Genomic DNA, 26,800 nt, shown 5'->3' on the forward strand with positions numbered 1-26,800 from the left:
GTCTTTCCATGGTAAGCTTAGTCCCCAAAGGAAAACAAGAAGGTTTCCTGAACTACTCATCCCCACTTATTCTTTCTACTTTGACAGAGAAGGGCGTACTGAGAGACAGTTCCTTTTTTAAAAAATGGCTAGAAAGAAGTGTTCCTACCATTTTGCACACCTAAGTTAGATAATCATTCTCCCCATTATGGCTCAATTTGCATTACTAAAAATATCATTCCGTAACATAATCATGACAATAACATTAACAAAAATTACAACTACTCTTTACTGAGCAGGCACATCATATATGTTGGGTCTCACTAATCCTCGAAGCAACCGTGTAGGGTGTATAGTATTATTTGTCTTTTAGAGATGGAAGAAACTAAGGCTAAGAGGTAAAATTACTCTGCTAAATGACCAAAGTTACATCCACAAGCTGGGTATGGAGGCCAGCCACCATTTCCCATGCAAAATAAAAATATTTTCCAATAGCATCTGGGACTTATTTGCTTTTGAAGGAGGTGTAAGACTCATATTTTATATTAGGCATTGATTTCATTATTAAAGGAAGCCTTGCCAGTTAGGGATAGTTAGGTGCTTAGAACTAAAAATAATGGGAAACTTTGAGCCTCAAAGTTGCAAAAACTTCAATTGCAAGTGATCTAAATTGGCTTTCAACTCTACTTCAATTGTATGTTGAATTTGTGCTTGCTAGGAAATAAAAGGGCCAGGCTTATATAAAACAGGTTTGCACAGTAAAAGGGTATGGTTGAGAGGTTTAAAAAAAATTCCTTTCAGTCTTTCTTGCCACGTTTTGAAATTTTACTTATTTTCTATTGTATTAGTGTTTTGCAGTAAAATGTTCTTGAGGTATTTTGCTAGTCCCTGACACCTTAGTTCGAAGTAATCATTCTTTTCTAAAATAGCTGAGAGAAAGAGAAAATGGATATGAGGAACAAGAATGGCCTAAATAAAGCCTGGATCCTGTTCAGGCGAGGACAGATGTACAGGGTGTGTGTGTGTGTGTGTGTGTGTGTAGAAGGTCTTGGGCAGGAAGGCATCAGCATGCTGTTTCTGGGCACTCAGGAGAAGAGGTTCTAGAAACAATATCAGAAAGGTACCATATGAGAGACAAGTTCTTTAATAAAATATAAATAGAACTAACAATTTATTAAGTGCCAGGCCCTATTACATATATTAGACTTTTTAATCCTCCAAACTGAGGTAACTGCTAGTGTTAACCTCATTGGGAGATCAGGACACTGAGGCACAGAGAGCTTAGGTAACTTGTCCAGGGTCACACAGCTAGTCAGTGGTGGAGCCAGGATGGAAATCTATGGCTCTTAACTACTGTGTTATGTACTGTTAACCTCTCACTTCTTTCCTTCCACAATCTTTTCCACTTTTCTGTCTGTTTTTAGTGCCCAAGTGTCGAGTGATATCCCAACCCTAGTTGGTGATAACCCATTCTTGAATGCCCACCTGAATGGGAGTCTCAAAACCTATGTTTGCAATGCATGATCCTGGATTGGAAAACAATTGTTCCATAAGTAACATTTGAGTGTAGATGGCGTATTACATACTAATACTATATCATTGCTAAGTGTCTTGAATTCAATGATTGTATTATGGTTATATATTTAGGAATGAAGGACATGGAATCTGCAGCTTATTCTTAAATGGTTCAAAAATTAATACTCTAATACAAAATAAGTTTATATATAGAGATGGATAGATAGATAGATAGTACGATGAGCTTCAACTTTATCTAATGTTCTATTCTTGTGACATTTCTGTAGCTTTAAAAATGTTTTCAAGGAAAAGTGTGGGAAGAAAACCCTGCTGCTTAGAGGCAGTGAGGCATATATTGATATTTACTAACCCTTTTAATCCTCAGAACAACCTTATGAGTTAGGTATTATTACTGACCCCATTTTAGAACAGTACGCTGAGGCACAGAGACCTTAAGGACCTTCCTGATATCACACAGCCAGTAAGGGCGGGAGGCAAGACTCAAACCCTAATACGTATATTTCTGTTTCTGTAACACCTTGTGTGTGTGTGTGTTAGGTTGAACCATATAGAAATTGCTCTCGTATGATCATTTTGGACCTATTAAGAATATCATTTTATATGACCCAGCCTAGGAGCAGGGATCACCTCTTTTATAATGAATGGTTGGTTTGGTGTGCATCTTCATGGCTAGACTGTGGGCTCCATGGGGGACTGGGTTAATCTTGCTCACCATTGTCTCTGTGGACTGCCTGGCTAGTGGTTGGCATTTGATAAGTGTCAGATAACGAACAATAACGTTATTGTTGGTTACTTCTCTCCGCTCTTCCCAGATATATTTCATTCTTGTTCCCCCTGTATCTATGTCATTTTTAAAACCAGTGGATACACATAAATAGTTCTGAATGATGCAGCCTCAGTAGTGATAATTGTGACATAATCAGCCATTTGACTTCAAGAGAACCCTTTTAACCAATGAAGACATTAATTAAAAACATGCCCTGCTAAGATGAACTCTAGGTTCAGAAATTTGAAAATGCAAAACGTTTGCATTCCCTACTAGCATACAGTGATTTTGGCTAGAATGTATGTGGTACTCAGAATGCCATCCACTTAGGTCCTCATTTGAGCAGTAAACACATTTTTAAAATACATCATGTAGTCTCTAAAAATAAGCAGTGTTTCAAAATGAAAACCAGTGCACAAGTCATTGGCACATCTGGTAGTCAGAAAAGTTGTATGGTTTGTTTTCAGGAATAACAAGCTAAGGAACATTCAAACTTGGCCAATTGAAAACTTTTCTTCTGTGATGACATGTGTTTTTTTTTTTTTGTTTTTTGTTTTAAAAAAAAAAACATTGGCCGTAGACTTAAAGCAGAAAGAATATTGGAAATGAGAAGAGAATTAAACAGCATTATTTACTATCTTGTTTTGTGCAAGGAATTATAAAGGAATATTTTCTTTAGAAAGAGAATGGAGCAAAAAAGCAATGACAGGCATGTAACAATCATAGTATCAATAACAACAGTAGCAGTTAACATCCATTAAGTACCTACTGCGTGCTTGATAGTGTGCTGAGTCCTCTATGTATGTTGTTAATACTAGATGCACAACAACCTTATGAGGTTGTATTAGTCCGTTCTCACATTGCTGTAAAGAAATATTTGAGACTGGGTAATTTACAAAGAAAAGAGGTTTAATTGGTTCACAGTTCCGCAGGCTTAACAAGAAGCATAACAGCATTTGGGGTGGCCCCAGGAAACTTTCAATGATGGCAGAAAGTGAAGGTGAAGCAGTCACATCTTACATGGCTGGAGCAGGAGGAAGGGAGAGCCATGGGCAGTGCCACACACTTTTATACAACCAGATCTCATGGGAACTCTAACACGAGAATAGCACCAAAGGGACAGTGCCAAACCATTCATGAAGGCTCTATCCCACTGATCCAATCACCTCCCACCAGGCCCCACCTCCAAAATTGGGCATTACAATTGAACATGAGATTTGGGTGGGGACACAGATCCAAAGCATATCATATCACCCTGACCCCTCCCAAATCTCATGTCCTCACATTGCAAAATACAATCATCCCTTCTCAACAGTCTCCAAAGTCTTAACTCATTCCAGCATTAACTCAAAAGTCCAAAGTCTAAAGATTCATCTGAGACAAGGCTAGTGCTTCCACCTATGAGCCTGTAAAATCGAAAAACAAGTTAATTACTGCTAAGATACAATGGAGGTACAGACATTGGGTAAACATTCCCATTCCAAAAGGGAGAAATTGGCCAAAATAAAGGGGCTATAGGTCCTATGCAAGCCCCAACCCCCCTAGGGCAGTCATTAAATCTTAAAGCTCCCAAATAATCTCCTTTAACTCCTTGTTTCACATCCAGGCCACACTGGTGCAAGAGGTGGGCTCCTAAGGCCTTGGGCAGCTCTGCTTCTGAGGCTTTGCAGGGTGCAGCCCTGGCAGCTGTTTTCATGGGCTGGCATTGAGTACCTGTGGCTTTTCCAGGTGCAGGGTGCAAGCTGACAGTGCATCTACCATTTTGGGGTCTGGAAGATGGTGTCCCTCTTGTCACAGCTCCATTACGCAGTACTGCAGTGGAGACTGTGTGGAGGCTCCAACCCCACATTTCACCTCCACACCTCCCTAGAAGTGGTTCTCCGTGTGGCCTCTACCCCTGCAGCAGGCTTCTGTCTGGACATCCAGGCTTTTCCATACATCCTCTGAAATCTAGGCAGAAGCTTCCAAGCCTCAACTCTTGCATTTCGTGCACCTACAGGCTTAAGACCATGTGGAAGCCACCAAGTTGTCTATGGTTTGCACCCTCTGAAGCAGAGGCCTGAGCTGTACCTGGGCCCCTTTGAGCCAATACTGGAGCTAGAGCTGCTGGGATGCAGGGAGCAGTGTTTGGAGGCTGTGCAGTGTAGCAGGGCCCTGGGCCTGGCCCATAAAATCATTCTTCCCTCTTAGGCCTTTGGGCCTGTGATGAGAGGTGCTGCCAGAAAGTTCTCTGAAATGCTTTTGGGGCCTTCCCCCATTGTCTTGGCTGTCAGTACTTGCCTTGTCTTTACTTATGCAAATTTCTGCAGCCTGCTTGAATTCCTCTCCTGAAAATGCTTTTTTCTTTTCTACCACATGGCCAGGCTGTAAATTTTCCAAACTTTACACTCTGCTTCCCTTTTAAATATAACTTCCAGTTTCAGGTCATTTCTTTGCTCACATATATAAACACAGGTTGTTAGAAACAGCCAGGCCACATCTTGAACTCTTCGCTGCTTAGAAATTTCTTCCTCCAGATACACTAAATCACTCTCAAATTCAAAGTTCCACAGATCCTGAGAGCCAGGGGCACAATGCCTACAACCTCACTGCGAATGCATAATAAAAGTGACCTTTGCTCCAGTTCCCAACAAGTTCCTCATCTCCATCTGAGACCTCCTCAGCCTGGACTTCACTGTCCGTATCACTATCAGCATTTTGGTCATAATTCAGGCAGTCTCTAGGAAGTTCCAATATTTTCCACATCTTCCTGTCTTCTGAGTCCTCCACACTCTTTCAACGTCTGTCCATACCCAATTCCAAAGCTTCTTCCACATTTTCAGGTATCATGGTAATGCCCCACTCCTTGGTATTAGTCTGTTCTTGCATTGCTGCAAAGAAATACCCGAGCCTGGCTAATTTATAAAGAAAAGTGATTTAATTGGCTCATGGGGAGGCCTCAGGAAACTTTCAATCATGGTGGAAGGCGAAGGGGAAACAGGCATGTGTTACATGGCTGGAGCAGGAGGAAGAGAGAGAGGGGGAGGTGCCACATACTTTGAAACATCCAGATCGCATGAGAACTCTTATCATGAAAACAGCACCAAAGGATGGTGCTAAACCATTTATGAAGGATCCACCCCCCATGATCCAATCACCTTCTACCAGGCCCCACCTCCAAAACTGGTCATTACAGTTGAATGTGAGTTTTGGGTGGGGACACAGATCCAAACCATATCAGAGGGAGGGTTAACTTTATCGCTGTTTTGCAGATGAGAAGATATAGACATGGAGAAATACAGCACAAAAATGTTAAGTAATTTGCCTAAGTCCCCAAATAGCAGATCCCAGGCAAGCTATCTCCAGAGGCCACACTCCAAGACACTGCACAATTCTGAGAAGTCTGGAGGTATAGGTGTTCATTATGTTTCTGGCATTATGAAAAACACTTAGATGGCTGTATTGAGCACAGTGGTTCTTGGTCAGACTTGTTTGCCTGCATGTGTGAGACAGATGTTGCCATTTTCCATTTTCCAGAACATCCTCATAGTTGTACCACAAACATTTACATGTTCCCAAGAAGTTCACCATTAATTTTCATGCTTCAAGGATACCATTTGTGACACCATTTGTGCTTAGATGGGGTTAAAGTTGACCAGTGATCGCTTCTTGGCCTTTTGGCTTTACACTTGAGTGTCAAGTGTAAAGTTGACCAGTGAATTTGGGAGTAGGAGGTGGTATAGTAAGAATGTGGAGATATTCGGGAGATAATTAGCATTTCTTTATTACAAAGCAAGAAAACAATGTGAATGTATGAATCCAGAGTAGAGGGTTACAGAGGGAGCCTTGACCAGTGTAAAATTCTGGCCCAGGGAGATGGATTTGTAATTACTACCCCCACTGACTTCATATTCCATTCAGATCTAGTTAGCAATTCTGTGGAGAGACATCAAAGGATTGACTTGGAGTTTTTTTGTTTCTGCTTTTTGAAAAATGGTACTGTATATCAACAAAGATGACCAGGAGAGTTTCAGTGGAATAACTTGTCAGTATTTAATATTCACTTATAAGTATCTTTTATTTTCCTTCATTCATTCTAATTTCACTGGATAGACTTTATTATGTAATGTGCATTAGACCCTAGGTTAGGTGCTAAGGAAGTAGAGATGCCTCAAACAAGAGCTTTGTCTTTAAACAGCAGTGAAGTATAAAAGTGAGAAGACGGCAGGCATGGAAAGAGTTTAGTTCCCTGAAGCACTATAGGTGCTGAGGCACATGTGTGATGGGAGAGGTGGACAAATGGAAGAAGCAGTGGTCAGATCTGCCTAACAGGTAGTGGAGGAGGAGGTCATACAGGAGGTGACCCTTGCATTGAGACCTTAAAGACGCAGAGGTGCTCACTAGGTGGATAAGTTAGGGTAAGGGCATTCCAGGCAAAGAGAAGAGCATGAACAAGATAAGGGTTAAAAGAAATGTTTCAGTGATCACATTAGTTTGCATTGGCTCTAAGGTGTGCATGTTTTTACATTACAACATCTCTGAAATCTGGACATCATGCACTAGTTGGACTGGCAGTTCGTGTTCTTACTGGTACGTAAAATAATGGTACACCTTACAATATGTGCCATTTTAGTTTTATGAAATAATCTATTGGTATGTTTTGCCATCAAGTAGTATTTCTTGGATGCTGTTCCAGCTGCTATATCTTTGTTTTAGAGGTAGATAGATATTAATACCTTTTTTCTGAAGAGGAAATAGGCATGGAATGACTGAGTTCCTTAGATAAATAAATGACATTAAAGTTGACAGAATACTTGATATTTGATGTTGCTTTTAATAATAGTGGCTAGTAGCAATGGGACCTGGGGAAAGAATTCATATAGAGAATTCATTCATTCAGTCTTATATACTGGACTAGGCTATGAACCATCACATTGCCTTTTTTCAAGGTAAAAAGGGAATTTGAAAAGCTAATGCATGTAGCTTATTGAGATTTTTAAAGATATTGAATTTATGATGCATTTACATAAAAGTGTACCTACTATTCTTGGTGTCAAGATGAAGCCCGGATAATACAGTGCTTTATGAGTTACAAAAACAGAATATCTATAACTGATCTTTTAAGGCACAAGAAGATGGATCAGATATAAACTGCAATGGGAGGGGTAAAGGAGAGGTTCTGGTTTATGTAACTGGGAAAGAAAATCAGAGAAATTTCTTTTGGAGCAAATGATCTTGGAAAGTGTACAAGGCAGAAACTAGGCATATCAGAGCCTAAATTTAAGCACACAGGTGTCATAAAAATACATTCTAGTAGAATCAGTTTCTGTTCTCTCTTTAAATCCCTGTGTGATTTTGTGCAGGTCAATTACCACTTGGATTTTAGTGTCCCATAAGTATGCACTAGACCAGGATTCCTGGCAGCTAATGATGCTGTGACTCCCCCAGCGTTTTTGAGATAGGGCTGCACTGATGGAAACAGTGACTGCTCCAATGTCTTGTTTGTTCTGTTGTTTTGGGGGGCTCTTGGGAAGAATGTTACAAAAGATGACAAAGGCACTTTTGGGCTATTGATTTAATGTTGGGGAAAACAAAATAGGAAATTATGACCCCTACACCTAAGAAAAGTGACAGTGACACTTTTCTTCCTACTTCGATCCCAAATATATCAATGAAGAAGATGGGAAATTTGCAATGTAAAGCTTAATTTGTTAAAGATTGAGATCGTATATATTTTTGTTTGCTAGAAATGGGAACAGAGTGTATAGTTACTGAGACTTGACCAGGTAGTTGACAAAAAAAGTTTGAAAAAGTGCATCCATGTAAAAAGAATGTCTAGAATGATTCAGCTCATTATGATATTTTAATAAATGAGTCATGGCAGTGTTTGCCTTTCTCAAACTCTTTGCTTTTCACTTTTCCATAACGACACAGATTCTTGTGGGTTCCTTTTTTTCTTTCCCCTTTGGGTATGTACCAGCTTTTACTACACTGAAAGATTGTTACTAATGAAAATGAAAAATCTATGTCCAATTTGGTTACCATGCTGTTTTTCAAATGAGCATTTTGTTTACAACTCTCTCATCCTGATATTTTTAAAAATTGAGTAGATGTCCAATGACAATGTGTTGAGATGAGGAGAAAAACAATCAAGAGTAGAGAGACACAGCCAGACTACATCCTTGTGAAGGGACTTTTTGGAAGTACAGATTTGGAATGAGGTAAACCAGTTAAACAGGTTTTTTCCAGTAGTGTCAACTTTCCTTGCTGGGTGATTCAAGATATTAGCTATTCTAGGAAAAAACTTGGTTTGATACAGGCAATCCCATCTACTTACCACCTTAACCCTTTAGGTAAGGATATTATAAAATATGATTTTTAATATAACTGGACACTTCTACATAGAAGGAGTAAAATTTAAGCACATTTTGTATGAGTGCTGATTATGGAAAGGTTTCTATTATAGCATTATGGCTTTGTCATTGGAATTGGAGAAAGCCTTTTGCTATCACCAATACTAAAAAAAAAATGATCTGAGGACTGTCTCTAAAGATGGGTCCTGATATAAGCGTGCACATGTCTGTATTTACTGATTTCTGATGTAAGGGACATGAAAGCTAACCTGATTCATTTGTTTTTAGGGGCTCTTGGCTTTGGGCCTCAGTGCAAGTCCATTGGAAAAGGCAGCTGCAACAATCTAGTGGTCACCAGCAGTCCCATGATGGTTCAGCGACTGGGACTCATTTCACCTCCAGCAAGCCAGGTCTCTACAGCATGCAACCAGATCAGTCCTAGCTTACAGAGGGCAATGAATGCAGCCAACCTGAATATACCTCCTTCAGATACCAGGTCTCAAGTTAACTTTTTTTTCCCCTTTCTTTATGGTATAAACACACCCCACAAGTGTTTTCCCTTCTCTTTCTGAATACACACACACACACACACACACACTCATACACTTACACACTCAAGCAACTCTCTCAATTTGAGGTTTGTAGGGGAATATGTCTAAAACTAAGTATGTGCCATCTTATCATCTTAATTGGGAGGAATGCTTTAACACCTACTGTCTTGTGGTGTGACTGACATGAATACCTAATTTGAGATTGTGGGGCCTCAGTGACTGAAACACGGTGTGTAAATTTGTCAGTTTCTGGTGCAGCAATCATATCATGGCCTAGCAAATTTGCATGGTCCATGTACACCTATCTTACCTGCCGGGTTTTCTATGAATATGATGCAGAGTTTCCAGGCAGCTCAACAATCTGTTTTGTCCATCTGTGCATCCATCCAGCTACCCATCTACTTAAATATTTGTTAAGTTCCTACTGTCTGCATAATATAATAGTTGAAATTTAGGGGCCTAGTAGAGAGAGTAAAGATAGAAAGCATAAATTTTAAGACTTTATGATGTGTCTGGAAAGGCATACTTTTGTGTTTGAGTTACATAACATTTCAACACAATGTCGATTAGGTTCCATAGTAAGTAGGTACTATAAATGCCATGTGTCTATCTCCAAGGGAGGGAATTGAATAGAAAAGGGAAATCACCCCCTCAGACAAAGCTTTATCTCTCTCAAGGTTGATATTAGGTGGGAGGGGGCATAAAGCCAAAATACTATACAGTGTTTAAGGTCTATTTCTATGTTTGAAATAAATTATTTTATCTTCTAGAAGTTATTTTCTTGGAAAAACACAATCCACAGTTTCTGCCTTAGTCCTAGTTCTGCCATAACTATGGTCTTGCAAAGGAATTTTACTCTCTAAGCCCCTGCTTCCTCTTCTTTAGGATCTGTAACCTGCTATGTGCCTTGCAGTTCTGAGGTCTTGTGTCTTCTTCCTTTCCTTCCTCCTAATCCTGTTCTGCCCTCTTGTATCTCTGTGCTGTCCCTCCTAGTCACTATTTGAGACTCTGAAATCATAGTTCCTGAATCATTTATTTATGCCAATTTTTTCATGAGATAGAAACTTGTTTTTCACCTGACACTTTTTGTGATGGGAAGCTGCTGTCATTTTCCCATTGATGATTATGCCTTAAGGGACTTCTCAGACTTGCTGAGTGCTGCATGTAAAATGAACTGTGCTCATGGGGTGGGTGTCATTGGGAAGCCTTCAGCTTCCTTTCTGTGGCAAGTCCAGCCCATGCCTTGAAGGCAGAAGTATAATTAACGGTGAAACTGACAGTAGTCAGGGCACAGACTGCTTAAGCCATGTATCTTACGCAGTCCCTTTTATGGGTCGGCCAGAGAGGGGTCATTATCTCATTGTTTTCTGGCATATTTGATTCCTTAGCATAATTTTATAACCATAAAAGACAACACCTTAACGATTCACTGACAAGTGTTTTTGACTATGTATTTATTATTTGAGTCCTTCTATGGAATTTTTTTTTTCAGGATGAGCAAAGAAACAGGAATTGGGAATTGCTTGGTGAAATATGGAACTTACTTTTAGCAATTTGGAAAGGTTGCATTTATTTGTGAGCCTTGGTTTGTGTATTTCATCAATGGAGAGAAAGAATAAGGGGCAACAGTTCAATAAGAGGCAAAGTTCAACATTTTACTGCAGATAAAGAGAAGATGGAGAGAGAATCAGCTTAGTGTTTTATACATTGGGGGCATGCTGGGAGTGGATGGAAGTGGAAAAGGGGGCATGAACTGTCCAGTTTGAGAGATGCTGCCCTATGAAAAGCTGCAAAATGTGTTGTTTTTCCTGATGATATAATTCTTATTCACTGTAGAAAATGTGGAAAACATGGAAAAGTACCAAGCACTAAATGACAGTCATCCTGAATTCTATCCCCAGAGACAACCATGGGTTGAATTTTGATATACATCCTTCCAGTTATAGTCAGACATATACAATAAACATAGGCTTTCCTTTCCACTAAATTGATCTAGTAATCTACATAGTTTTTAATTACCTTTTTCCAGTTAATATATTATAAGCTTTTATAATAAAAGCCTCTTTCAACATCATATAATGGCTTCTTCCTGTCCAGGATTCCACTTTATGAAGAAAGTGTATAAATAAAATTATAATTTTAAAAATTAGTCTTCTGTTAGTTGGCACTTAGTTGTTTCCCATTCTTTAAAAATTATAAATAATGCTTTATTGGATCAGCTCTGTACATCTTTTGTTGCACAACTCTGATTATTAGAATAAATTCTTAAAAGTAAAATTTGTTGTGTTAAAAGAGTTTTGAGGCTTTTTATACATATTCTCAAATTGTACTGCAGGAACTCACTAGCAATTTATAAACTAACCAGCAGTCTAAGAGAGTGCCTGTTTTCTAAGACACCATTCATTACTAGGTATTATTATTTTTAGAACTTTTACTAGTTTAGAAACTTTGCCAGTTTGATCTGTAAAATGTTATTTTATCTTAATTTGCATTCTTAATTATTGACAATATTAAAGTTTTCATAAATAAATCTATGAAGTTTCATAGATTTATTGGCTGTTTGTAGTTTTTCTTTTGACCTCCTTTGGGTATGTTTTTTGGGTGTGCTCATCTTGGGGAAAAGCTCTTTTTCCTTAGCTTTGTTGGATTCTGTTTAATCCAATAATAAGAATCCTGCCTTAAGGCTATATATTTGCCTAGATTAATTTCCCAACCATTTCTGATTCCCTGTGCTTAATGATAAATGCAAACTATACCTTACCGTCTTGAAGATCCAGGAGTCATTCTTGATTTAGGCCTTGCCAAAACTCGAATACAGAGGCCATTGTATATATTTCCCCTAAAATGACAAGGCTGAGGTGCTGATACAATAACATCATACAGCAGTTTCATAGAGCAGTCTAACAAACATTGAGTAGTAGAAGAAACATTCTACTCAGATGCCACCTGCATGGGTTTGGTAGCATACTTAGCTTTTCTAGTGTTTTCACATGCATTGTAATCCTGCATTTTATGATTGAATATTCATAAACTACCTGCAAATATTTCTGTTTAAGACCCGATGGAACCAGGACACAGAAAGTCCAAGTGCTTAGCTTGTCAGTGACAAAGTTCAGCCATCACCGACTGTCATTCCAGATCCAAAAAGGCACTGTATTTAGATTTTTATTTCCTAAATCAGAAATTCTTGGTGATGGTTTCCTTTGAGAGTATATCCACAAAGGTCAGAGAAGGCTAAGGGGGTTGAGGATGCACTCCAGGCTCTCTGTAAATTGTAACAGTTTATAAAGCCATCCTGTCTTTAGATACAGTACTAATTCTTTTAGGGGATTTGCTGAGGCACGTAGACACGAATTTCCAGATAGATTAGGACTGGCCGTCTTTTTCATGATCTACATATATAGGGAATATATTTTTTCTTTTGAGGAATTCTCCATGTGATGTATTAGAACTTCTTTTGAGCTTGACATTGAAGCAAACATCTAACATGGTCATGATGCCTCTCATGCTCTTATGGCCCCATACAAGTTACTGAGTTCTTGGTTAACCAGCCACCCTAATCATTTTTGCTGATGGTTTCTGAGTTTTCCTATTAGTTTTATTTTGTTCTAGATATATCTCCTTTCCTTTTACATATAGTTCCAAATTAACCAATCACCAGAAGTAATATCATTAGGATCAGATGAGCATATGCAAATGGAGATTGCTCTCAAATAATGATACAGCTGTCACTTTCTTTGCTGTGGGCCTGGTGTGGGTAGCAGCAGGAGTTAGAGGCCAGAATCCTTTGGAACCATTCACATTCATTCAACATATTATTGCAGGAAGAACAGAAAATTTGGGTGCCCATCGTAGCTTGTGTGACTTTAAGCCTGTTACACCAGGTCTTTCAATCAAGCAGAGTATGGTGGGTCACATGTGGGATACAAGGTAAAGAAAACAATAGAGAATGTATATGATCCAGTAGGTCACTGCCTATCAAGCACAGCTTCACTTGTATTTCTCTAAGAACTTTGGGGGGTGTGTGTGTGTGTGTGTGTGTGTGTGTGTGTGTGTCACTGGGAGAAATTTCCCAAACCCTGTTTTATTCTTTGTAAAATAGATGTTATTTTTAAAATCCAGTTTACTTAACTGACAGGTTGTGTCAAATGAGATCATATATAGGGAAAATGCTTTGTGAGTGCCATAAATAATGTTCTGTTGTCATTATATTGATTATTTATTTACTTTCCTAATCAACAGTTTTTTGAGTACTTAGTATGTATCTTACATTCTGGTAGGCACTGGGAAGATAAAAATGATCCCTTCTGTTAAAAGACTTTGAAATTTATTGAAGAATATAACACCCACAGATGCCTGAAGTTAACTAAATTTAAGACACGTTGCAGACAGTATATAACTTCTTTGGGAAGAGAACTTCCACTAGGAGCTAGTGTATTGGGGAGAGATGTCATGGATTAGAGCTTTGAAAGATTAAAAGATCTGAGTAATCACACAGGAGGAAGACTGGCTGCTAGGCAAAGGCCATTTGGGGAAGTTTTGTTCTCATTAGGTGTTTGAGATAGAAGAGAGTTCTCTGTTCATATTAATACTTTAATGAATAGAATATAGAATTTGCTTTCTGAAAAATATATAATTGTCTTAGAAAACTCAGATGCCCAAAAAGTTATATAATGTGCCTGCATGGCTTTATGTGCAGATTTTAATTGAGCCATATTTAAGTATAATTTGAGAGAAATAAGAATCATCTCTCAACAGTGGAGCAAATGAACGTTTCACTATAGGCTGCCCTGAAACCAAATAATACAATCTTATAAGCAAAGTATATATAGGTGGATAACATACTTCTGTCTGTTAGTCATGACTTAACAATCTAATATGCTCCAGTATGACGGTGACAGGCAATTGTAGCACCTGAGAATGTGCATCCATTCAGGCATGTAGCTCTGCCAAAGCTCTGGTTCTTTATGTTCTATGAACCTTCTCAACCTCCGGGTGTAAAGCAGTCAGTTGTCTCTGTCTCATATATGATAGGACTACTAATTTAGTTTGGGTCCGAAAGCAATTCCTCGATCTTGCTGGGGAAGAGACCAAAAGGCCCTTGACATCCGATCACCAGGAGCCTTCAGCTGAGCTCTGCAGGAAGAGCCACATGCTGCAAGTGTGCTGGGAAAATAATTGAAAAGTGTCCGTGGGGAATTAAAAACTAGATGGTTCCAAAACCACTGTGGAGCTTGCAAAAAGACTACAACCCGAATTTAAGGATGTGGACCAAGAGGAAAATCTATGTCAAGGGCAACTGGTTGTAAATTCCTGCTGCGTTTGTCTTTGGTAAACATTACTTCACTCGATGGTAACATCTCGTTGATGATGGTGTTATCACCTTGTACTGTGCATTTTGGAGCTGAGATGTTTTTCTTGCTAATATCATATGCTTGTATGAAATGGTGTTTGTGGCTTCCATTTTGTGAAACAGAGTAAGATGAACAGGTGGGATGAAAATGCTTCTTTTACCTCAGTTCCTTTGCGACAGGTTGATGTTTAACAGCTGGAAACAATGTGTTCATTTTGAGAAGACACACGTTTTATATAACGTTTTGTTGTGATTAATTTTTTGTCAGTAAAAAAGACTTCAGTAGAAAGTCAATGCAGGTACATATAATAAGCCAGGTTCTTCTGATATACACCATGTCTGAGTCAAGAAATACAGCGTGTTATGTCTTGCCTCTGTGGCAAATTTTCCTTCCAAGGGACGTATCTTTTCTTCTCAATTATTTTCACACTTAAAGTTAGCCAAAAGATCAAGAAGTGATTTTTATTTTCAAGGCAACAATGTCACAGTAAAGCAAAATGAATTTTAAAGTGACCAGAGCTACATTATGAACCATTTTGATATGCAGATAATATATTGTGAGACATAGGGTGTGTCTGTAAAGGGTAAGGAGAATAGGAGAGGAATTGTTGCAAAAGTGAACTACAGAAAGTGAATGATCTGCTGTTGGCCCAAAGCTGCTTGGATTTAAGGACGAGGGTTCACAGAAAACCCAACTAGCAAGTGTGATTAAATCCCGAATGGCTCTAATGCATAATTCCAGTTATGACTTATTATCAGTTTGTTACTCCCTTATGTATTATAGCTGCTTTTTATATTGTTTTCATTTTCTGGGGTGATTTGATGTAACTAAGTACTGGCAATGTGAATTACTATCTTCAAAAAAATCAGAATTAATTCCTTAATATCAGTGAAACTAAATTGTGAAATTATTAAGTCCCCTGGACAACGCTTTGACTTTGAGGATTTACTTTTTTTCAAATAAAGCATGAGTTTATATGTTACTTTCCCAAATAGATTTTACTTGAAGGCTGAGATTCTGCAAAGCCTGTCATAACATGCTGCACATAGTAGGTGCTCAACAAATACTTATTTGGTTGGCTTTGACAGGTATCAGTAATTTTTCCCAGGTCTCTATCCTTTTTCCCCCATATTGAAAAAGTTATTTAAAAATAAAGCAAGGACTATTTATTACTAAAGTATTAAGATTATTTATAACAATAGATCTTTTGTTACATTATTTCAGTGAGCATTAGGTTTTATTGTTCTTCTTGGTAAAATGTTATTTACCTGGAACTAGAAGCCTTGGATTTTATCTTAGCCCAAGAATGTGTGTTTAGCACAGAATGTAATTAGGGGAAATACTTAAGGGATTGTCGATGTAGTGTTCTTTCAGCTCTTAAGCAATCCATATCCTGCTAAAATGTTTATCTTTTTTTTTCTTCCTTTCTGGCTGCTGTTCCAGGTCCCTTATTTCGCGTGAGTCTTTGGCGTCCACGACCTTGAGTCTGACGGAAAGTCAGTCGGCCTCAAGCATGAAGCAGGAGTGGTCCCAGGGCTACAGAGCCCTCCCTTCGCTCTCCAACCACGGCTCTCAGAATGGCCTTGATCTAGGGGATCTCCTTGGCCTTCCTCCCGGGACATCCATGTCCAGCAGTAGTGTCTCTAACTCATTACCATCCTACCTTTGTGGCATGGAAAGTAGCCACTCTCCTTACCCTAGTCCTCGGCACTCATCCACCAGGTCGCACTCGGCCCGCTCTAAGAAGAGGGCACTGTCCTTGTCCCCGCTGTCCGACGGCATCGGGATAGATTTCAATACCATCATCCGCACGTCGCCCACGTCCTTGGTGGCCTACATCAACGGGTCGAGGGCTTCACCGGCCAACATGTCCCCGCAGCCAGAGGTCTACGGGCATTTCCTGGGCGTGCGCGGCAGCTGCATTCCCCAGCCGTGCCCGGTGCCCAGCAGCCAGAAGGGCGTGCTGGTGGCCCCTGGAGGCCTGGCGCTGCCGGCCTACGGCGAGGACGGGGCCCTGGAGTACGAGCGCATGCAGCAGCTGGAGCACGGCGGCCTCCAGCCAGGCCTGGTCAACAACATGGTGGTGCAGCATGGCCTGCCGGGCCCCGACAGCCAGCCGGCCGGCCTGTTCAAGACCGAACGCCTGGAGGAGTTCCCGGGCAGCACCGGAGACCTGCCCCCCGCGCCTCCGCTCCCTCCTCTGCCGCCGCCCCAAGGCCCCCCACCCCCTTACCATGCCCATGCGCACCTTCACCACCCGGAGCTCGGGCCCCACGCCCAGCAGCTGGCCTTGCCCCAGGCCACCCTGGACGACGACGGGGAGATGGACGGCCTCGGGGGCAAGCATTGCTGCCGCTGGATCGACTGCAGCGCCCTGTACGACCAACAGGAGGAGCTCGTGCGGCACATCGAGAAGGTCCACATCGACCAGCGCAAAGGGGAGGACTTCACTTGCTTCTGGGCCGGTTGCCCTCGAAGATACAAGCCCTTCAACGCCCGCTATAAGCTGCTGATCCACATGAGAGTCCACTCCGGGGAGAAGCCCAACAAGTGTACGGTGAGTTTCCGAAGCGCAAGGGGTGACCTCTCTTGAAGGCCCGGCTTGCTTTGCATGCGTGTGTTTTTTCCTAACTCGGCCCGTGGAGTTTGCATGCGTGGTGGTCTAGGTATCCATGAGATGGGGTTCCTCTTCAGCTTGAGGAAGGGGAAGATTTCTTCCATGATTAGTGGCTCTCCATTTCTATATTTCCTTCTGCAAAGGTACGTGATCCATCCCAGCAGGTGATCAGTCTGCCACACTCTGTAAAATCTTGGAAAGGAGATGCCAGCCAGGTACCAACTTTGAATTTCCTTAATGTGTATGGATGTGCAAGAGCAGAAGGACACCGATGGCACATCAGCAAGCTTTAGTTCTTTTCCAAAGCAAATATGCAGTGACTTTTTCTTCCCTCCAATAACCGGGCTAGAATTGGGATGGAGAGAAGAGTGGTTTTGATATCTGAAAAGGAACTCACCACTTAGCAACTTCGCTAGTAAAAGTGTTTCGGCGTGCATCCACATGCCTGCACTCTGTACCTTCCAGGGTTGAGAGACTAGCTAATGATTTATAGTCGGCATAAAATCACCCAGGGGATACACAGGAGCAGAATCTCACAGGATCTTAACTAATTTTAAGAGGTAATTTCGTAGAGAGATACGAGGAGAAAGAGCAGGGAAGCCTTTGGTGCTGAGGGAAGTGGGCCTGATGTCTCTTTCTTCCTCGCCTCTGCCTTTCACAGCATCCATTCTGGAACTCTGTCTGTTTCTTGGCAGAATTTACTATTTTTGAATAATACGATTCCTAAATGATTTCACAACAATTTCACAGCTCACAGAAACCCTCAGGGTTTATAAGCAGGGCATCACCCTTGGGATCACAGGATGGCTTTGCACAATCTCAGACAGCTCACTTAAGTATTGGAAAAAGAAGAACATGTGTTTTATATTAGTTTAGATGGACAGAAATATTTCATTTAAAGTCTAAGATTTCTGTGTATTCCCTGGATATTGCGTATGGTGCTGGTACTAAATATGTGAAATATATAAATCAATTTAAACAGAAATTTATTTGTACTGTGGTTCCCCAGCCCGAGTTCCTTCTTTCTGTAGTATGTCAGTGATGAAAAAGAATCTGGACTATGTGTATGCTTGATTATAGATTGGCTAAGGTTTCTTATTCATGTAAAAGCAAACCAAACAGGTGATGGCTATAATGCAAGTATTCAAAGCACTTTTTCACTGCCCGGTAGGTATTTTTGAAAGAGTTTTAAGAATGTCTTGTGGAATGGAATTGCATTTCTTGTCACTACGCTGTGCACCACATTGTGATTTTTCTCAAGGAAAACCTGAAGCTGATACATTGCGAGAATGCCAGGTTATATGAGTGAAAAGAATAATTACTTTCCAGACAGCAAAACCTTACTCTGTCACTAGGGTTCTGCATTAAAAATGCCACAAAGAAACAAGCAATTGAAGGCAATTCAATTTACTCTGGAACACACCGGCCTATTGCAGGCAGGAAAGACATTCAGCCTCTGAAGGAAAACAGTCCAACCTTTTAGTTCTGACTAATCCTGGCTGAAAATAGTTCACTGGATTTGGCTTTACTGAAATAAACATAAAGGCTCGAATTATCCAGAAAAATATTTTTTGCATTGCAAAATTAATTTTTGTGCAACAGGATTTCCCCATTTTTCTACTGTTCCCAGGCTTTGCAAAGACATATAACTTTTTAAAGTTGATTTTTGCTGAAGTGCACGATAAATATCAAAAATATAAATAGTTCAGTGAAAGAATAAGCTGATAGGTTAATGTTTGCAGGCTTACGCATAGCTTCTCATTGTATTGTTCAGAATGGGTATGGGAGATGATTTCTCTTCCTCTGATCTGCCCACTCCCCACTTCTAGGTGGAATCTTTATAAAATTCAGATTGATGATTTAACAGTGTATCGAATCTAGGACCACAAAGCATTTATTTACGCATGTAATAGTGCAAATAATAAACAGGGTTTCTTAGGAGCTGATTAATGCTGCAATTCTAGTTCTGGGGCTATATATTTTTAGCAGGAAGCCTTCATTTGCTTCTAAAACATACATATTATGGGCATTATGTCTTCTGAAAACTGTTACGTTGCTACACTGTCATCTGCTTGATTTGTAGGGTGATAGCCAACTGGCAGCAATTAATTTTGCTGTGAAAGTTTAGCAGTCCTCTTAAGTTGTAATCCACAGATAGAATACCTGGTTTTTAAAGTAGATATGCACCTGGAAAAAAATGTATTTTTCTGCCTTTTGCAAAACACATATTTATAGTCTTGGAGTCCAGACACATACAACTGTTACAACTAAAATGTTTCATATCCCACTGATTTCAAATCTGATGGTAGTTGACTGAAAGCTCACGATCCTTGACAAGTAAAATGGCCACATTCTTCTTTTGGAAATGCGAAGTGACCTTTGGTTTTTGTGGCTGTGTCATACACTGCAGGGCTGGGAGCAGTCGAAATGATAAGACCCCGGCCATTTTTTAGTTTTATGTATGTTTAACTGCTATTTTCTGTGTATGATAGAGTTAGTCATTTTCAGTTGTTTAGCTTATTGACCCAAGAAAGAAATGATGACCACATTGTGTTTGGTGACCATGACTACAAGCAACACAAAGAGCTTCTGGAAGTTATGGTAAAATAGGGGTGTGTGAGAGGGCTACTCAGTGACGGCTTGCTTACAGTAAGTGGCTGCCACTGGTATCCTCCCTCATGCCAAATTTCATGTCATGCATGAGAGAACGCATTCTCAGAATCTCTGACCATAACTGCGTGGACTTATCAGAACCCTGGGATTCACATCATTCAGGATTCTGGGTGGCAGAACTGGGGGAGGGCTGTGAATTTATTATTTGGTTAACTTACTGGAAGAAGAGAATGGGTTCTTTTCCTTTTACCCCCACAACTCCACCCTTGTGTAGATCTCTTTCTTATTGCTTCTGTGGAAAGCCCAACCAGCTGCTCTCTTTCCAGGCCTGGCCTCGATTGCAGAGACATTCCCACCCAGTGGCAAAGGGCTTGAGAAGTAAAGGCCTCTGTAGACAGACAGGCAGACCTCAGCTAGTCAGAAACTGGGATATGCCAATATCACATTTTAAAATACCCGACTCCATTCACTGCTATCTATTAACTATAGTACTTTCTAGGTGCTGAATCCCTTTATTTTGACCTTCTGAGCTTAGACCAACTGCAACCTTGGTAAATCTCAGAATTATCAAAATATTTGAGCATTATCAGCTATAACTGTCGAATTCTATTAAGTTTTTCTGAGATGGTAAGGTCACAGGTCAGAACAAGTCATGGAGTCTCTGAATTTGTCCCTTTCCCAAACCCCTGTTTCATGTTCCTAAAAGGACAACATGAAGTATAAACCCAAACAATAGATGTACACTAATCATCCCTAACAATATCCATAGTGAATGGTTCCAACAGAGTGCACCGTGAGAACGTTTTTTACTGTAGATCTTTTTACCATTAAGTTGAAGACTGTGCAGTGGCTGGGTAACGGTGCCCAGTAAGTGTGTTCTGAATGAGCTTGGGCATGCTCTGTCTGTTGGTGCTTCTCATGAGAAAGCCTGTCTGCCTATCTGGGGCAGAGTGAGTAGAGGGACCCAGGGTTCTGTTGCTAGGATCAGAAACACTGATGACTTGCCTTCACGTACGACTGAAAGCAGTTGTGCTAGCAGGTTGGGAGTGCTGATAAGGGAATTAGGGGGAACGTGGGCCTCCGCTTAAATTTTGTTTATTTTTCCTGGATGAATTTTATCCAATGGCAAAAAGGAATTTTTCAAAACTTTTACCCACCCATGGATTTTCATGAAAATGTCACTGACCAAAGACCAGTTTTGAATTTTGTATGAATTGACTCATTTCTCCACAGGCATTTTGCCTGGCAAAATCCAGAGTATTTGCTTTGGCTTGAATATTGGGCAGTGGTGCTTTTTAAGTAACATTGGATTATGATTTCAAGAAAATAAATACAGAGCTGGGACCATGTCTCCATTCCTCTTTTGTGGCCTGATGTACGGGTACACAAGCCAGCTTTGGCCTCATAAGACATGTCTTGAGGAAATGTAAATTCATTGTAAGCTGTGGAAGGCCTTTTTCACATTCGCTTTTATTTTGATGAGACTCAGTGTTGATGTGGTCTATGACCAAGAGGGACCTTAGGAAAATATCATGTAAGCATAATTCTTAATCCCCACTTCATAATCCTCATATTGGCAATAATGAATAAATTATCATAATACCAAGTATCAATAAGGGTATGGAGAAGTGGATACACTTTAACGTTGTTGGAGAGACTAAATTGGTGTAACCACTTTGGAGATCAATGTGGTAATACTTAGTAAGGTTGAAGATGAGTCTATCCAATAAAACTGTGTCTAGGTGCCTACCCTAGAGAAGCTTTTGTATATGGTGGCAAGGAGACATGAAGAAAGGTGTTTATTGCTTTTGTTTTTCAAAAAAGTATAAATAACATAACTGTCCATAGATAAGTCAATAAACTGTGGCTTATTCCTAATGAAATAGTATAAAGGAGTTTAAAATTAAAATACGCGTATATATTACATACATATCTATTAACATGGATACATTTCAAAAAAACACTGTTGAGTGAAAAAAATATGTGCAAAAGGGTATATATGGTATTAATACAATTTATGTATATTTAAACACAAACCGGGCAATATTATATAGTTCTGGTAGATAAATAATTATGTGATTAAACAGTAAAATCATGTGGGCAGGGTAATTAGTAATTTTAGGATAGTGGTTACATCTCAAAAGGAAAGAAATAAAAGAGATGGGATGTGAGGGTTTTACTTTCTCTTTTTTTTCCAGAGAGAGAACTGAAACAGATATTACCACCTGATGGTGGTAATATAGGTGTCATAGGTGTCTGTTATAGTATTTGGTATACTTTACTGCCTATTTGAAATATTTCATAACTATAAGGATATATTTTATCTAAAAATAAATGAAAGCCAATTACTATCACACTCCAATTTCTTTCCACCCATATCATTTTTTTAGATGAGAACAAAGCCTAGAGAAATTGATCTTTCCATGACTGTTAAGTTATTTAGCTGTTCCATACTTAGACCTTCTGAGGCTGTAGTTCTTAACCCTGGCTGACCCTGGAATCATCCGAAGTACCCGTACCTGGGTCCCATCTTCAAAATTTGTGATGTAATTGGCCTGGGATGCAGCTTCCAAGGTGATTGTGATGAGCAGTCAAGGTTGAGAACAGTATTATAAAAGTTTTCCAGTTCTAACATTAGTGCTAGATAAATAAAAGCCTACCCTGTTACTTCTGTTAAGATGCAGGGATGTAGTGTTCAGTAGAATACATCTCTATTTATTCTCAATGGCCTGACAGTAATCTCTACATTATTATCAATGTCCCGACAATGATTAGGGTAGTTTAATGTTCTCTTATAATAAAATTCAGAGACAAGATAAGATATTAGAATGATTGGTAGTGGCAGAAGGCTTTCAACTGAGTGTCCATTTCACATTCAGAGTCTCTTTCTTCACAATTATTAGTCGAAGTTTGGGAGGAGTCTTGTGCTGAACCACGTATACATTGTCGCCACCTCCTTGCGTCCTTCATTTGGCAGTGGAACTGACAAATTTGTCACCCTGTTCCCATTTTTAAAGGTAAGATAGAGTGTTCTCTCTTCCAAACACAATGCAGACTTTCAGCTTTTAATAGAAAATGATCTTCAAAACACTTTTGCTACTATGGACATTTCTGAAGAGTTGGTAAATTACCAAAATATTGAATTTTCTCTTTTATCAAATCTGCCTGATGTGATTAAATAAATAAAATTAACATTAATATCCTCTTTGTCTCTTGAGGCTGAAACACCACCAGTGAACATCTGGTAAAGATCAGAGTGAGTGTAGCTTCCAAGTCATATCCCACAAGGCATCGGTCTGTCAGATATTAAAAGCAAACTCCATGATTTAAAAAATAAAACCAAATCTTAAGATTTCTTTCCCAGCGATTTTACATAAGAGATACAAACATATGTATCTGTGTAAGCACATGTTCAACATACTGTAGACACATATATGTCACCATAAATTACAAATCCCTTAGTATAGGTAAAAGTGAAACCACAGAAATACTCATTAGATGGGGCATTGACCACAGTCTATAAGGCATCTGTCAACTAGGATTTCATATCCCAAAACACAGTTTAGAAACCTGCCATTTGGTAAAGGTTTAATTTGGTTTCCCTTTAGAAGGCATTTAATTCAGTTTACCTGGGGAACTGACCTTTCATGAACTTTGTCCTTAAAATAAATTTGTAGCAGATTTGGGCAAACATTTCAAAGCTAATCGTGGTTTATGTTTCTTTGCCCTGTGATTCTAGGATTAATGAAAAACAATAGATAATGAGAGCAACCCTAAGAGGTAAAATATTTGAGGCTTTATCCTCATTAAACAAAATCATTAACTACATGATGGTTAATGTTCCTTTTAGTTCATATTTGTTTTGTGTTTTTTCTCTAATTTTATGCCTTGAAATAATGTCTTTAAAATTAGAAAGAATTATGTAAATCTTTTCATAAATGATCTGATTAAGGGAATGTATGTCGAACCTTTGGAGATTTGTTCATATATAGATTCTAAAATGTGTTTTTCTCAGTTCTTTCAGACTGCACCAGTGTGGAAAATTAGTTTGGCAATATATTAGAAACACCCTTTGTGACCTTTGGAATATTTCTTGATTACCTTTTCTTTGAGTGGTCGTGTTGTCATTTTAGGGTCCAGATAGAATTTGAATGTGTAGAGTGAAAGACCAAACACATTTATTTTTCCAAAAAGAAGAGGTCATCTGATTCTCTTTGATCTTTCAGAAATGTTTTCTTCAAGTTCTGAGTAGAATGATTTGGAAAAGAGATGTTTATTTTTTTTTCCAGGCAGATTTATTAGTTTCTACTGTAATTGCTGAGTCAGGGCTTCTAAGCCATCAATAAGACAATGCTTGTTGTAACCCTGGACAGTGGATCTGTGGTTGGTTAACCCAGAGCCTGAGTAGGGAAGGCTTGATTTTACTTCTGCTTTAACTCTGGGAAGCCATGTGTCCTTCATCCAGAGGGGAGACCAATCTGTCTAATAGGTGTCATCGCTCATATAGGAGGTTGGCATAGATAGGGGTTTGGTGAGAAAGTGGAATGAAACCTGTGTGTTTTTATTTCACGGCACAGTATTTATTTTCCTTTTCTTGGGCCACAGGTTCTGAGCTTGAGTAGGGAGAATGGTTAATCTGTTAGAAGGAGAATTTTGAATAATTTTTTAAATGATTACTTTAAAAAGTTGTTGAGAAATTGAAACATGATATAACCAGTTTCTGGGCAGGCAGGAGCAATATGCTTGGGTAAATATATACCCTAATGCTCTAAAATTAGGGTGAGCATATACTTTATTTTTCAAATTAGGACACTTTTGAGAGTGAAAGTGAGTTTGTCTCACTGGAATGTCAGTCTAAATCAGGATTGTCCTGGAAAAAATTAGGGTATATAATTACCTTACCCAAATAGTATGTGTACTGATGTGTTCACTCATTGTGTGTTGATTCATTCATTTGATCACTGAGTGCAAGCCATGTACCATACCTTACCCGGGGGATACTGAAATAAATGAGACATTCCCTTTGGGAGCTCACAATCTATTGGGGTGACAATTGTGTAAACACTAAAACAAGGGCTGTGATATACAGCTATGCAAACTTTTAATGGGAAAACTAGGGGAAGAAGCTCTCAAGTATGCCTGTAGAGTTTGGGCAGGCTTGTTAGAGGAGGTAACTGCATCCTGAAAGAAGACAGTAATTCTTACAGAGAAAGTAAAGGAGGCCATTTAAACCTGCACATCACCATATGAAATAGCACAGGAGTATGAAAGAGCACAGAGGAAGAAACAATTCTCAAGTAGTTTGATGGTCCAAGACTAGGTAGGAGTGGAAGTGAGGCTGGAGGAAGTCATGAAGGACTTATACTACCAAATAGGGATCATGTTTAAAAATTGGAAACCTAGTTAATATAAATGCAAATCTAGTCAATAAAAAATATCTTAGGAGGGTAGCATCACTGAGGTAGCAAGCAGTGTGTTTCAGTGGATGTGAAATGAAACTTTGACTTCCCCAGGCCTTCTCCATTATCTCTTAAAGTTTATAGTTTAATTCCGCATTAAAACATATCTCTTGGCAGCTATCATAGGAAACACACATTTATCTTATGCCAAGTGATCAGCTAGGGAAACACGTAAATGTAGACTAGCATGAAAGCATTTTCTGTTGCAGACTTTAAAGAAAACAATTAAAAATCTGGGGAAGACTAGAGACCAAAGTTATTTGATCAGTTATGTAGAATGATTAAGATGTGGACAGAGGCTGCATACATTATCCTGTGTATGAGTAGCTTTCCATTAGTTAAATATTTCCTTTTATAATCTGTAAAGAGAGTGAAGTATTGTACTGTTAAACAAAGGTTTGGACTGGTGCTCATTATGCTGAGCTTGTCAGCCTTTTCAAGATTTTTTTCCTTCACTGCTGAGATTTACTTTGAAATTTTTTTTTTCTGCTCAGACTAAATTAATACAGAACAGAGTGAAATGCTTGAGCTGTTTAGAGGAGAACAAATTAAATCAATTCCCATCAAAATGGCACCCAGTCCCAGTGACTCAGTCCTGAAAACCATAGAACCCCATGTCTCTCTAGACCGGGGAAGGCAGCATGAAAGGAAGACTTGCCTTTTGTTACTTGAGCTTCTTTCTCTGGCAGCACGAGCCCTCCCCTGGGGTTTGAGCCACCCAAGGTTGTAGAGTCATTTGTCTGTTGACCGGAGAGCACAGCTGAAGGCCCAGGTCAGTGGACTCAGGCATTCAGAATGTTCTAGAGAGGGCATCTGATTGGTCCTGGATCCTTGCTTTTAAAATTTATGAGGCAGATTCTCAGGCTTCTCTCACCAGACAGTTTTCTTTTCTGTGTTTTAGAATGTTTGTTTGAAAGTGGTTTCATTTTTAAATAGGGGCCTGGGTATTGGGCCTGTTGCGTGTGTTTTTGATGAGATATATTGTTACTGCTGACTCTTTTTTGTCACTCTCTTTCCACATCCCTAGTCCCAGTGGCTAGTATGAAAATTGCCCAGAAAAGCACATGGTGATTTATTAGCCAAGAGAATGGATTTGGGGTTGGGAGAACAGTTGTAATGAAGCGAAAATGGAGGACTCAGCCTTAAACAAAATTCTGAAATAGAAATTTGTCTTTCATCTCATTTGTGGTGACCCCTACTGCCTTCTTCCCTCAGAGTTTCCATGCTGCTTCACAGGCCCCATGCCTTGCTCCTTATTTTTGCTCTCCATCGAATTGACGCTTGCTTTTGGGAAAGAACTGTGGGAAAGAGAAATTCATATATATAATGGTGAACAGCTGAGAAAAGATTCAGTGTGCTGGCTCTCCCAAGGGTATCTACATTTTAACGAGAAAGAAAGTATTAAACCTCTTCCTTAGACCAAAAACTCTTTCAGAGAAATGGAGGTGAAAGAAAGTGACTATGTTACACAAATTCTGAGCTACTATATTACTTTAATTCTCACTATCGCCCTCAGAGCTAAGTAATTTCTGGGATTTGAGATTCAGACTCTCTTCTTCCTACTACATATTCAAAGATCATTAATTATTCACC

At 39.5% G+C, this 26,800-nt stretch overlaps 1 protein-coding gene across 4 annotated transcripts in view; it reads left to right on the forward strand.

Annotated features, from left to right (window-relative positions):
• The window catches only part of GLIS3 (GLIS family zinc finger 3), a 491,641-nt gene that overhangs the window by 164,586 nt on the left and 300,255 nt on the right, over window positions 1-26,800 (forward strand). For all 4 annotated transcript variants that reach the window (XM_034967077.3, XM_063594501.1, XM_063594502.1 and 1 more), the window contains exons 2-3: window positions 8,902-9,109; window positions 15,962-17,075. In XM_034967077.3, coding sequence (XP_034822968.1) covers window positions 8,979-9,109; window positions 15,962-17,075 — 1,245 coding nt within the window. In that variant the 5' untranslated portion in view covers window positions 8,902-8,978. The remainder of the gene's footprint in view (window positions 1-8,901; window positions 9,110-15,961; window positions 17,076-26,800) is intronic.

Source organism: Pan paniscus, chromosome 11 (assembly GCF_029289425.2).
Source record: "Pan paniscus chromosome 11, NHGRI_mPanPan1-v2.0_pri, whole genome shotgun sequence".
NCBI classification, from domain to species: domain Eukaryota; kingdom Metazoa; phylum Chordata; class Mammalia; order Primates; family Hominidae; genus Pan; species Pan paniscus.